This window comes from Cibotium barometz, chromosome 33 (assembly GCF_041138505.1).
Source record: "Cibotium barometz isolate CiBa-2024 chromosome 33, ASM4113850v1, whole genome shotgun sequence".
NCBI lineage: Eukaryota > Viridiplantae > Streptophyta > Polypodiopsida > Cyatheales > Cibotiaceae > Cibotium > Cibotium barometz.
Genome location: NC_141078.1, coordinates 18,263,767 through 18,277,767, shown reverse-complemented (window position 1 = coordinate 18,277,767; position 14,001 = coordinate 18,263,767). Strand labels below are relative to the sequence as shown.

General features: G+C 42.7%; 1 protein-coding gene across 2 annotated transcripts; it reads right to left on the bottom strand.

Annotated features, from left to right (window-relative positions):
- Positions 1-2,067: 2,067 nt before the first annotated feature.
- On the bottom strand, positions 2,068-4,594 carry LOC147619372 (pentatricopeptide repeat-containing protein DOT4, chloroplastic-like). 2 transcript variants are annotated; one of them, XM_086773009.1, is made up of 2 exons: positions 4,334-4,594; positions 2,068-4,197 (listed from the first exon to the last, which is right to left on the bottom strand). In XM_086773009.1, the coding sequence occupies exon 2, from the start codon at positions 4,173-4,175 to the stop codon at positions 2,568-2,570; it is 1,608 nt and encodes a 535-aa protein (XP_086629135.1). In that variant the 5' UTR covers positions 4,176-4,197; positions 4,334-4,594; the 3' UTR covers positions 2,068-2,567. The 2 variants fall into 2 exon arrangements, with proteins under 2 accessions (XP_086629135.1, XP_086629134.1); XM_086773008.1 differs by having other exon boundaries at positions 2,068-4,165.
- Positions 4,595-14,001: the final 9,407 nt, after the last annotated feature.

Here is a 14,001-nt window from a genome sequence, read left to right as displayed (position 1 = left end):
AGACTCCAGAGGATAGTAGCACTTTCTACTACTGAGGCCGAGTACATCTCCGTCACAGAGGCTTCTAAGGAGGCCATTTGGTTAGCACGCCTTGTCACAGAGTTTGGATTGCCAGAGAGGGCTCCGGTCCTTGGTTGTGATAGCCAGAGTGCCATATACCTGGCTAAGAATGCCATGTTTCATGCTCGTACCAAACACATTGATGTACGGTATCACTTCCTCAGACAGGTGCTAGATGATGGCTTGATCAGTTTGGTCAAGATTGGCACTCATGAGAACCCTGCAGATGCTCTCACCAAAAGTTTGCCAAAAGCACAGCTTGATATGTGTCTACAGCGGGTGGGAGTTACATAGCTTAGAGGAGCTTCACTGGCCCTTTAAGTGGGAGGTTGTTGGGTATAAAGTCCCAGTTTCGCCTCCAGACCTTGATCATCGCGTAGCTCTTGTCGAGAGCTTCGCGGCCATATATTTACTTGTACATTTGGCCCTCATTTGGGCCTTGTAAAGGCATTCTTTGTATTTGGTCCGCCGGGCGCCCCATAAGTTGGGCGCCCGCCCATACCCTTGTATTACTATAAATACGAGGTCTCCCTTGAGCCTCAATAAGACATTCAAGATATTCTTGAGCATTGTGTGAGTTCTCTCTCTCTCTCTCACTCTCACTCTTCTCTATCTCCTCTGCACTTCCTTGGCTAAGGCTCTTGTGTTTGAGTCATTCTCCTCCAACAAAGTCAGCCTGGGAGAGCCAAAAGAGGGCTCTACCTGCAATGTCGTTCGGAGCATAAACATTGAGCAAGCCAACGCTATTCTCTCCGATCAATATGGTAATCCATTGTACATGCCTTGGGACTATGACTCTTGAGCCTATCACTACCGGCAAAAGCTTCTCTCACTGATAGAAACAGACACACACCTCCTTGTGTCCCCGAGGGGCCGAAGGATGGAGACCAAAAAGTGTCACTCCTGCTTGGAAGAATCAACCTGCATCGGTGGGTGTGCCCCTCAAAAAGGTGATGCTCCTAGAGGAATAGAATGTCGATGGGTCCCCCAACTATGGCTCTCAGAAACTCGCCTCTGAGGACGCCTTGTCTCTGCAAGCATCGAGCCTCTCCTAAATCCTGAATGTTCCATGAGACAATTTGCATATCAATCTCTGTGTGATGTGGCAATAGCGGAACTGCCCTCCACTCGAAGAGGCTTGGACAAGGGTTTAGATGAGGAAGGTATTTCTTCCTAAGGCTTGGGAACCAAATTATCACTGGGAAGCCCAACATGCCAGCCAGAGGGTCAAACACAGGATTGAAACCGTACTGCCACCGCGCAAAGAAGGCCCGTGTCATACGCAATGCAAGGGGGGCTCAGCTGCATGACTCGATTTGATGCCGTTGGCGAGTCAAACGCTACCTGGTAGTATCCACACCCTAGCGGGTGAATATCTGTGATCTTTGTAGGCTTGCCTGTAATAGATCCCTGAGCTGTCTGTGTGCAAGGTGGCTACCAAAAATTTAGCAAACCAAGGTGGACGCCTCTAATGTGGCAACAATCGTGGCAAGACTCTGAAGATCTTCTTTGGAAAAGGAAATGCAAGCAACCGTGGCCTCGGTTGGGAATGACGGAGCGCCTGCCATGGAGTCCTCCTTAGGGTGAAGACTAGAATAGGCCGAAACTTGCCAAAATGAGACTAAAACCCCAAAGAAACTGATTACTCAACCTGCGCAGGAGGGGAAAAAGGAAGGAAGGCTGAAAGCTAACATGGAGGATGGAAGGCCGGGAGGGGGGGGGGAGCAGGCGGGCTGTGCTGAAAAGAAAGGGAGGAGAGAAGGAGCTGGCGGGGCATGCAAGGGGGCAAAGGAGAGGGAAGATAGGGGCAGGAGGCTCAAGAGACGTGAAGGGGAGAGGGGAGACGGGAAGGGCAGAAGAGGAGGGGCGGCGTAGAAACACACAGGGGGGGTGGGGGGGGGGGGGGGGGGGGGGGGCGGGGAGGGGGTGTGGAGCACAGTCCCCACAACAATTGGGAATACCAAGCATTGCCAGTCTTATTGCATGGTAGATCTCAAGATCAAGATGTACATAGACTCTGGATGGGACTTAAATGTTATATTATTAATGATCTCGCAGTATATTATACACACCCTCATGGTCATGTGGGGCAGAATTCAAGACTCCTCACATGCCACACTGGCCAGGAGAGCTTCCTTCATGAGAGATTGGGACCATGATCTTTTCTTCACATATTCAGCCATAGGGCCTTCATGGCATTTCCACTCTCCAGATTGATTACAACAGCCTCCCTTCTTTTGATCCACAAAGGTGTCCCTCAACCTATCCCCAGTCTTATTGCATAGTAAATCTGGAGACCAAGATGCACAGAGCCTCTGATCAGCCTCCTCAGTTTCGCATGGATATTACTCTTCTCTTGGTGGCATCACCCACTACAAAATCTTGCACCTGATTTTCAGTCTTAATGAAGGTACCTCCAGGAAGTCGTGCATTCTCAATTTGACTAAACTCCCCACATCCTTTCACACGGCCGCATCAGCATACAGGTCTGGTATTAGCACATAACCTCACCCTTGCACGCTATCTGCTGTGACCATGGAATCAAAATACTTCTTGCCTAGCTCTACATTGCCAAGTGTTTTGCAATGACTGAGCAAAGACGTCCACAATACAACATTTGGCTCAAATGGCATGGTTAGAAGCAACATCTCTGCTTCAACCAGGCATCCCGCCCGCCCAAGGAGGTCCACCATGCAATTATAGTGTTCAAAAGATGCTAGTATGCCAAACTCTTTGGTCATAGACCTGAAGTGATCAAAGCCTTCATTCACAAGGCCTGTCTGACTGCATGCAGAGAGAAGACCAACGAATGTTACATCATTTGGTTTTAGGCCTGTTTGTAGCATGCTCGTAAAATACTGGAGGGCCTGCTTATAGTCAGTACATCCTGCAATCATGGCACTCCATGTGACTACATCAAACTTGAAAGAATCATGAAATGTGTTGCATGCATCCTCAAAACTTCCACATTTCACATACATATAAACAAGGGTATTTGCAACCAGCACATCTGATTCAACACTATTCTCGATACTGTAGGCATGGACCAGCTTGCCCTGAGCTAGGGCACATATGCTGGAGCATGCTCTTAGAACGCAAGCAAACGTTATACTGCTTGGCTCAAAGCCCTCCTTTTTCATGTGCTTGAAAAGTAGAAGAGCCTCCTCACAAAACCCATGCTCCACATTCCCTGCAATCAATGTACTCCATGTTACTAGACTTCGCTGTGGCAATTTATCAAACACATCACGTGCATCATCAAGACTCCCACATTTGATATACATATCCATGAGGGCATTCCCAACACATGTAATTACCTCAAAACCACTGACCTTGATACATTCATGAATTTGCTTGCCATGGTCTAAGGATGCCATGCTGGTGCATGCTTTTAAAATGCTGAGATATGTGACATTGTTTGGTTCTATCCCATGTTGTTGCATTTGCTCAAAAATATCAAGGGCCTCTACAGAAAGCCCATGGTAGACATACCCTGCAATCAGGGCACTCCACATCACCACATCTTGGTTTGATGACTTGTGAAACACGGAGTGTGCATCCTGAAGGGTCCCACATTTGCTATACATATCGACAAGGGCACTAGCAACACATATGTCTAGCTCTATTCCACTTTCTGTAATATGAAAATGAATCAGCATGCCTTCATGTAGGGCTGCTACACTACAACAAGCCTTTAGGATGCTTATACATGTAGTCGTGTTCGGCTCCATGCCACAAGATTGCATTTGCTGAAACAGATCAAATGCCTGCCGATCACCATTCCCATGCTGAGCATATCCTGTGATCATGGCATTCCATGATACCACACTTCTGTTTGTTAATGCATCAAACACCTGCCGTGCACTGTCAATCTTCCCACATTTACAGTACATATCGATGACAGTATTTTTGACACGTCCGTCTCTTGACAAAGGGCCGTTTTCTATGATGCATGCATGGAACTGCATGCCTAGCTTTAAGGCTGCAGTGCTTGCACATGCTTTCAGGGTGCAAATGACGGTCACACGGTCTAGCTCAATGCCTTCAGAAAGCATTTGCTGAGAAAGCTGCAAAGCCTTGTCATTATCACCACAAAGTGTGGATCCTGCAATCATCGCATTCCAGGTCACCACATCTCTGTTTGTCAGATGGACAAACACATCACATGAGTCTTCAAGGCTTTTACACTTTGCATACATATCAATAAGTGTGTTTCCAACAAACAAATCGGCGCCATGACCAGTTTCAATGATGTAAGCATGAAGCAGTTTACCTTGTTGTAGGGTGAGTTTGCTAGAGCAAGCTTTTAGGGCAGCAACGAAGACATGTGCGCTTGGTTTGAAGAAGCTTGAGCATTGCACTTGTTCATGCAGCATCAACTTGGGCATTTACAAGTCACCTAGTGGACTCGTCTTTTAAAAGAGTAGTAATTGGCGATCCTTGACTGAAGGCAGGCACCTTGTGAGCGTAGCTCAGCAGGCTTAGAACTCGTGCCCCTGGGCATTTTGCCCGAAGTGGTACTCCTATTTACACTATGTGCACTTGCTATCCATTAGGTATATTGAGGAACACTTGTCCCTAATGGTACAAGAAAAAGACTTGGTGGGTTTAAGAAATCGAATGTCCTTATGTAAATAAACTTTAAATCAAAGCCAAAAACAAGAAACACATCTAAGACTCCAAAATCACATGATTTTTGAAGTGTAGCCTCCTAATTAACACTAAAAAATATTGGGTAATCCCAATAGCTTGGAATGGATGGATGGATGGATCTAATCCCTAGGCACCGAGAAATATTGGGTAATCCCAATAGCTTAGAATGGATGGATGGACAGAGCTAGGCCCTTAGCATCAATGATGCCAAATATGTTCAAGTCAAGTACTTACCTTAGCCTTGCCAAAGTATGTGTCATTGGCCCTTCTCTTAGAGTCACATTGTAAATTTCCAATGCAGGTGTGCTACCTCGTCCATCATGTTCTCACTCCATTGCTACACCAGAATGCTCCTTGCCAATGTGGTCAAGGGAGATGGAGCCGATGGTTCTCTCACACAAAAAGCAAGGGAAGAAGTGAAGCCAATGCAAGCATAAAACCTACAAACAATCCTATTTAGTAAGCATCCATCAAGCATGCAAGGTTCAATAGAGCACAATGGAGTGATCATAAAGTTGAGATTAGGGACAATCATTATGTTGATTACCATGAAATCAGCAAGAAATCATGTATAATGCTTAAGTGGTTTAGCCTTTCACCAAAGGATGGAAATAGCCTCCCATAAGCCAAGGTTTGAAAGCCATAAGGCTCCAAGAGTCATGAGATGACTAATGTCAAAAGATATCAAAAGGCATCAAAAGGTACAATCCCTTTTAGCCATCACCAAGGTTCTAAACCTAATCTAAAGTTGTTGCTTCATTACAAACCATCCCTTCGTATAATGATTTCGTCCTTGAAATTAAAAGGGTGGTCATGTAAAAATCAAACACAAAGTCTAAATAAAACAACCAAAAAAATCACGTCCCATGGCAGTGTCGGTGTCGCGCGACGAAAGACCCAAATATGAATACAATAATCATATGACCCCTAGGGTCCTGTAGGATCAAATGGAAAAGATACTAGTGTCACCCCAAAGATGAGGTAATCCATACAAGTGTGACCACATAGATGGAATGTAAATCCATACCATGTAGGCTCTCGAACTGCCTAGATTGAATGGAAAATGTGGAGAGACAATGTCAGTGTCGTGGCTGGCCAATCCTCCTAGATCAAATGGATAATCACCTATGTCGATGATGTATCTTGCTATATCTCCTCCTGTGTCAAATGGATAGCCAAAGTGTAGACCATCTAACCATGGAATAAATATGTGACCACTTGGATCAAGAAGAAAGTATCCAAGCTCCTCGTCCAAAGTGAAATCCCCACCCCACTCCTCATCAGGAACACCAATCCCGTACATCTCGATGCCTTCGTCGACAACTCTTACCATAAACGTATCAATGTCATGTAATATCCTAAAATCAAAGCATAATAAATAGGTTATACAATTATTTATATATAGGTTCAAAAAATATTCATACAATGCCTAACAATTACACTTATACTTACCCATCCCTATAAGCATCAATCATAATCCCTGCTACGTGACCTGCAGTAATAGGAGCTGACCATAGCGGTGGCTCTGTACAGATAGACATTAGTATAGAATGTCATGTTCCATACTTTGTAATCAAGAAAAGTTAAGCAAATATAGAGAATAACTCACCTACTATCCTCAACAAAGGCATGTCCAATGTAAAGGTAATCTTAGACATGTCTGTCAAAACATAAACAACAAAAATAGGTACTTTTACCATGGACAAATATGTATAAAAAAAGAAATCACAACAAAATTAATCAAATTGCAGAACTTAAATAAGAAACCTGACTTGTCACTCTGAAGTTATCAAGATCTCCTTATAAACAATATTGTTTGTTGTAGATGTATAACTTTGAAGATCATCAAATGAACACTCCACATTAGTGTTATCCTCAAGTAACACCTTCACAGCATGAGGAGACCGTGCTCGTGACAACGCGACATACAGTTGTCCATGAGTAAACACTGGAGTCACCAAATACAACCCCAAGACATTTAGGGTTTGGCCTTGTGATTTGTTTATTGATATGCCAAATGCCAGCCGCACGGGAAACTGTCTCCGCCTCATGGTGAATGGTAGTTGGGCCTCGCTGCATATAAAGGTAATCCGTGGAAGAAATACTCTTTCACTAACTTTAGTACCAGTGATGATTTCAGTCTCCAAGACTTTAGAGTGAAAGGCCTTACATATCATCCGTGTACCATTACAAAGTCCACGTCTTGGATCCAAGTTAAGAAGCAAAATAACAGGAGCTTCTAACTTTAAAACCAAGCAGTGAGGTGGATATCCGCCCTGAAGGTCGATTGTGTTCAAAAATTCTGTGGAATATAGGAATGAATTTTCATCATTTTCAAGAATTGAATCTGCACTGAAATATTGCTTAGGCTCACCAGGCATTGCATCCAAAGCTGTCTTATTCACAATATCCACTTGACTGTTTATCGGAGCAAGAATAGAACGCTCACTAAAGTATGAAGCATATGTCGTAGTGATAGCCAATTCAGAGTATACCCAATGTACCAAGTCTTTAAGAGTCGATCTGGAATGAAGGGATGTAATGCATGAAAATATGAGTAATCACCATGTAAACATGATGCCTAAGTGTGTTTAGTCTCTCACACCAAGAGAATGGAAATAGCCTTCCACAAGCCAAGAAGCCATGAGCTCCAAGAAACATGAGTTTCCATTTCTAAAAATGATCATCAAAAGTTACAACCATGGGCCAAGCCCCCTCTTTTATACCTGGACTTGTCCCCATTATTAATCCTATTTAATAAAGTTCCTACTTTATTACAAACCATCCCTTCCCAAAGATTTTGTCCTCAAAATCTATAATGTGTACAATCTCCAAATATGAGACTCTAATGTAATCAATGGGAAGTGGTTGAGAGTCCTCAAGTACATCCAAAGCACATATGCAATGAAAATCCGGATGTACACAAGTCCGCCAAGCTCCAAGTCCAAAAAGTATGAGTGAGATTGTTATGACAGCCCTTCTAGTCGATGAAGTACCTTGAAAATTCTTCATGTAAACTCCATAAAATGGGCTGGAAATGATATGTACACTCAGCCATATATGTCCCACATCATGGTCTTCCATTTTGATGCCGAATGAAGCTTGTTGGAGTAGAAAAATAGGCCCAATAGTAGACCTTTCCAAAGCTGTCCAGAAATTACAGCATGTATAATCCTCCTCATATTACCCAATTTGCTCAAGTAAATCATACCACTTGGCCAAGAAAATCATCCACAAGTAAGCCATGTTGTTGGGCATAGTCCATTGATTGCCAAGTAGCCATATTCATGGGTAATTGTATCCATTTGGCAAGGTAGTTTCAGCACTCTAGGCCCCACCAACCTTTGTGTGCTTGGGTCCTTGCAACCCGTCAATACATCTTGTGAGATAGAGCATATGCAAACTGAAATTTCTGCATTGGTAGGCATGTCTCCATCCACAAGATTTTCCTTAACTCACCCTCCCGGGTCAAAAGGAAACTCACCATCCTCATGCACTTCATCATTGCAATCCTCCCATTCCTCAATGTCATGAGAGTCATACTTGTTCTCTTCTTTGTCCATGAGGATCATAGTGATCACCATCTTCTTTGATTTGCAAGCATGCCCGGGTGACCACCTCTCTTTGCACTTAAAGCATAGCCCTTTGCTTCTCAACTCCTCAATGTTTTGATCATCCATTCTTTGAATCTCCTTGAAGTGTTGAAAGGGCTTCTTCGTAGGATCACTACCCTTTTTGGCATCAATATGCACTCCATCCTTTGGCTGTCCACTCCCACATGATGTAGGAAACCTTGGAGTAGAGGATGGTAATGTGGAGGTAGGATCCTTCCCAAGGTTACAAGTAGTAGTGGTTGGTTTGGGTGTGTCTATGGCGAAGGTCATGGGCTGAGACCTCTTGTACTTTGGCTCATAAAGTTCGGCTAACCTCATAGCTTCTTTGAGAGAGCTAGGCCTTTGAGCCGACACATCCGCCTTGATGAAATGTTCAAGCCCATGCACAAACTTTCTCATCTTCATGTCTTCACTCAAACCTTCCACATACATTGAAAGCTTCAAAAATTTCTTGATATAATCTCTCACCATCATCCCCTTTTGAGAAAGTTCATACCATTCTTCATGGTAACGGTCAAGCACTAGGGGTGAAATGAAGGCCAAGTTCATCTCCCGCTTCAATCCTTCCCAAGTTGATGGCGTGTTCCCTTGTTTGACCAAGTGCCTCCACCATTGATGTGCATAATCTTCAAGGTGTAAGGAAGCAAATTGTACCATATCACGCTCACTTTTTGGGTAAAGTTGGAAATAAGTGTCAAGCTTAGTAGCCCACTCCTCCAACTCTTGCGGAGATGATCCATCACCTTTGAACTTTGATAGTGAGACTTTGTCTTTGACATCCTTAGAAGCTGTGTAGGATGGGTTGTCATGTTGGGTAGAGGGTTTGAACCTTTGCATCTTCATATACGATTCCATGAATTGCGCAAAGTCTTTGTAGTCCCTCTTGATATCATTTGGTAACTCCATCCACTTCTCATGAGCATCCCTTTGTCTTTGGGCAAAGGACAATTGGTTCCAATCGAGTACCACCTCTTCATCAATCATGTGCATATTGGAATTAGATGGACCCGAGTGAAAAGAAGAATGAAACATGTCCTTGACAAGGGGCCTCCGTGCATCCGCCATGAATCCAAAAGTAGCATTCTTGGTGGCATGCTCATGCATTACTTTGGGAGAAACCTCTTGTGCCATAGGTAGCTTGCCTTCCCTACGGCCTTCAAAAGCTGTCCCATATTGCTTGCCTGCATGTGAAACACCATGACCACTATCAAATGAAGGTTGGCTCATTGGCCGAGCCACCCTCTCTTCCAAGACTTCCATCCTTGTGGCTATAGTATCAAGTCTATCATTGACCTCCACCCTTGTAGCCATCGTGTCCATCTTCGCATTCATTTGCATCAGCATTTGCATGATCGAATCGATGGGGATGGTATGTGACGCTTGTGGGGTGGGCTTGTGGGCACTTCCAACATTCACTTCTTCATGCACTTCCCTTGAAGTATGCCCACAAGTATCTTCCGGAGCATCTAAGATTCCTTGCTCCATAATTGCTTCTTCTCCCTCTACCTCGTCGGGAGTCAAGGTGTTATGCTTTGGTCGCCCTCTTGTCCTCGTTCCCATGGAAAGTATCGGTTTCAAAGATTTGGCTCTAACTTGAGGTAGGGATGTCCGATTGAAGTGGTCTAGAGCTTGTTGGAGAGCTAATGAGGTGTACTAGACCACTATACAAAGACCCTTAAGAGGTGAGAAGTGCTACTATTCTCTGTTTTAGGGTTTACAGGGTTATAGGCTGAAATAGTATTTTGAGCATAACTTGGGCTAGAAATATCCGAATGCAAAACTTCTTAGTTCAAATCGAAGCCCTCGATGAGTACTACGAGCCTATGTGATTAGATCTTGAAGACCTTAAAACCCCTATGACTGAATTAGGGTTTACTGTTTCTGCAAAAACCCTAATTTCTACCCCAAAGAGATATCGAAACGGAAACGTTAAGGGCTCATTGGGTAGCTCTAAGGAAGCACTAAGAGCTCGTATGATCACCTTTAATTCAGTCCAAAAGGTTTGGGACTGAATTAGGGTTTTGTAAATCTGCAATTTTCTTGCCCAAGTGACCCTTTTGTGCCCCCAATGATCCTTGCTTGTTCCCACACCTTTGTTAGCACCTTTTGCACTTCCTTTGCATCCCAAGGTCTGCAATTAATGTTTCACCAACCTCAATTGCCATGCATAGCCAAGATTTTGGAAAGATTTCGCCATAGTCTCCTTTGTAAATGGAGCCAAATCTCAACTGAAAATGCAATTTCTGAAATCAAAATACAATGCTCTTTGCATCCCACAATGCCATGAAAGCTCTTATGCAATCTTTGTCCATCAAGGCATTAGCAACATCCACACAATATGATGGAATAGGGGCCCCATTGCCCAAATGCATCCATAAAGTCGATGTGAGGATTGTTGAGGACGCGCGTTGAAGCTTGCCGATCTCCCGGCCAAGCCCTTCTCACCCCTTCACCAAGTTTTCCTCCAAGGTGAAGGTTGAGGCCATGTCTTCACCACCATGTACCTAATCCTCCACCGTATCGCTTTCCCAAAGCAATCACGACACGGTAGATTCAAAACATGCTCCCCTTGGCCTCTCCAACCAACGCCAAGGTACCCTCACACATTGCTAGATTCACTAGGAAATGAAAGTGAATGCAATGGTGAGTGTATGTGTTTGGAATTTACAAATGGGATGAAGGTAAAATCACTTACATGTGTGTGGCATGACTCATGCCATTTACAATATTCTCATGAATCATTATGCATGAATTCATGCTCATTCTCATAACTCCATTCATCAAACAATCCAACATCAACCATCAAATCACAATGCCCTCACCATGGCATTTGGCATTTGCATAAGCATTTGTAAGACCAAAGTCAAGGCATATGTAATTGCATTCCTAGTGTCCATATGGCATCCAAAATGAGCATGTTTCCATGGCATGGTATGAGCTTATCAAATGGCAATCCATAGCATGGATATGGCATATGAATGGTGTATATGACATGTGAATGATGCTTCAATTCCAACCAATGCTACATGGATTTGCCATTAAATGCTTCATTTCTGAAATTTAGGGTTTCTCAATGTAATGAACCCCAATCAACTCCCAAAGCACCAATGAATGCTTCAAAATTGCTAGAAATTGATGAAGGCACTCACCAATGGCATCCCTTAAGCTTCAATGACTGAAATTTGTTGAAGGAGGCTTCATATTGATGAAAAACGTGGCCACTTTAGCACTGACTTGCAGCCATGTAGAAGGTAACCAATGCTCATGAAAATGGCATGAAAAGTCTACCAAAACATGAGGGAAAGCTTGCATATGATCCATGGTAGGCATAGCAAGCAAAGAAGCTCCATCTCTACCATGAAATCGGCGCCGTTTCGCCGTCAGGCTGCCGCTGCAACTCGTGAAAACGCCTTTCCATTGAAGCACCAAAGCTCCCATACAATACTCCTAACTTGCTTATGATTGTTTCCCCATGTTTGCTTGCCATTTGGTGAAGGTTTGGTTGAGGAAAACCATGGCTAGGGTTGCAGGAAACTCCACAGAAGCAAAAACGTTTTTGGATTAAGTTTCCTAATCACGATTAACCATTTCCCCCAAATTTGGTCCAAACTTTTCAAAAAAAATTTGGTCCATACCCCCAGATTTGGTCCAGAAAGGGTAAAAATGGCCAAAATCACTCAAAATCTAAGCAATCTACATGAAATGCTCACCATCTCCATGAGATTAAGCAAGATTAGAGAAGATTTGTCAAGAATCACTCAAGGATTACAAGAAAATGAGAAAAAAATTAAAAGAAACTCAAATTTTCAAGCAAATTTTCCCAACAACCCATGCATGCCCATGATCAAAATCAAGAGCTCTGATACCAATTGGAATGAAGGGATGTAATGCATGAAAATATGAGTAATCACCATGTAAACATGATGCCTAAGTGTGTTTAGTCTCTCACACCAAGAGAATGGAAATAGCCTTCCACAAGCCAAGAAGCCATGAGCTCCAAGAAACATGAGTTTCCATTTCTAAAAATGATCATCAAAAGTTACAACCATGGGCCAAGCCCCCTCTTTTATACCTGGACTTGTCCCCATTATTAATCCTATTTAATAAAGTTCCTACTTTATTACACGATCTTTGCAAGACCATATTACTTGGTAGTGTCACCATCGTATTATCATCGCTACAATCCACTCCATTCCCAATATTCATGACCCACTGTTTAAACTCATTGCATCCATTAGTATTGCTTGATTGAATACGCATATTTCCAGTTCACTTTAGAACTTTGATAGAGTTCCATAGAAAGGAACGACACAATGCTGCATTAACAATATCCTCACATCTTCCCTTCATAATAACAGGCAAGATTTGTCTAAAATCTCCTTTCATTACAACACTCATGTATACAATTGCATCGAGTTCAAGGTAAGAGCGGGCCCAAGGGATTCACCTAGGAATATGTAAAATATCATGTGAGTTAAACAAAAGGAGCTTACAATTTCATCAACTTACATAAAGTTTTATATATATCCTCGATTTTTTTAATACAAAGAATGAAAAAAGTTGTAAGTTTAACCGTAGTATATTACCTTGAAGTTAACAAAATGGGTTTATTTAAAACATCAAGCTTCATAGATCAAAGAGTTTTAAACTACTCCTTTAGTGAACTCCCTTACACTTATCGTGAGAACTACTCTCTTTGTCTCAACAACATGCATGTTCCCCATGTAGAGGACACATATTGTTTGAACAACATGCATGTTCCCCATGTAGAGGACACATACTGTGCCAACTTTCATAAAGAAATCTGTTCTTGAAGGCGTGCATGTCAATAATTCTAGCATAAGAGGTATGAGGGGCAATGCAATGCAGAAGGGATTTGGTCCCATGGGCTTCTCAGGTATCACAACAAAAACCAAGACAGTGATCGATCGTTTCCTTCTGCCATGGCGAAGGGGCTGCCGTTGGCCGCACCGTTGACATTAAGCCGTTCATGAAGACACATATTGTTTGAACAACATGCATGTTCCCCATGTAGAGGAGACATACTATGTCAACTTTCATAAAGAAATCTATTCCTGAAGGCGTTCATGTCAATAATTCGAGCATAAGAGGTACTAGTATTGGACCCACGCGTTGACATCAAGCCATTCATGTGAATAGCCTCCTCTCCCATCCATGAATGCATCGAGTTCAAGGTATAGATAAATATATATAATACATTTTGTTTGAAATCTTTAGGTAGTCCTCTATATATATATATATATATATATATATATATTCTATATAAATAAATCTTTTATTTAAAACAAAACAATCCAAATCTTTATCAAACATTAATCAAAAGTCACCAGTCTTTGACTTTTTAGGAAGGTTTTGAATTGATGTTTATATTAGGTTGAATCATTAATTATAAAACAATTCATTACAACACTCATGTATACAATTGCATCGAGTTCAAGGTAACAGTGCAGTACCAGTTCTGGTTTGCACTTGGAGGAGGCAAAGGCGGTCGAGGAGCTCGAGGAGGCGAAGGCACGACCACGTGGAGCTCAAAGCTAGCAGACTGAAGTGCCTGGCATACATAGAATAACCAAAATTTTTAAAAATTTGAAGGCTAGCCAAAATGCAACCACTTTTTCTCAATCATTTTTTAATTAAAAAACCCAAATTATTC

What these genes read in the sequence shown, in the direction of transcription:
- LOC147619372 (XM_086773008.1), bottom strand. Translation starts at nt 4,448, where the DNA reads ATGCCCAAGTTGATGCTGCATGAACAAGTGCAATGCTCAAGCTTCTTC. An exon ending in CAAACTCACCCTACAACAAG is followed by an intron (nt 4,166 to 4,333) that starts GTAAACTGCTTC and finishes CGATGATTGCAG; the next exon opens with GATCCACACTTTGTGGTGAT.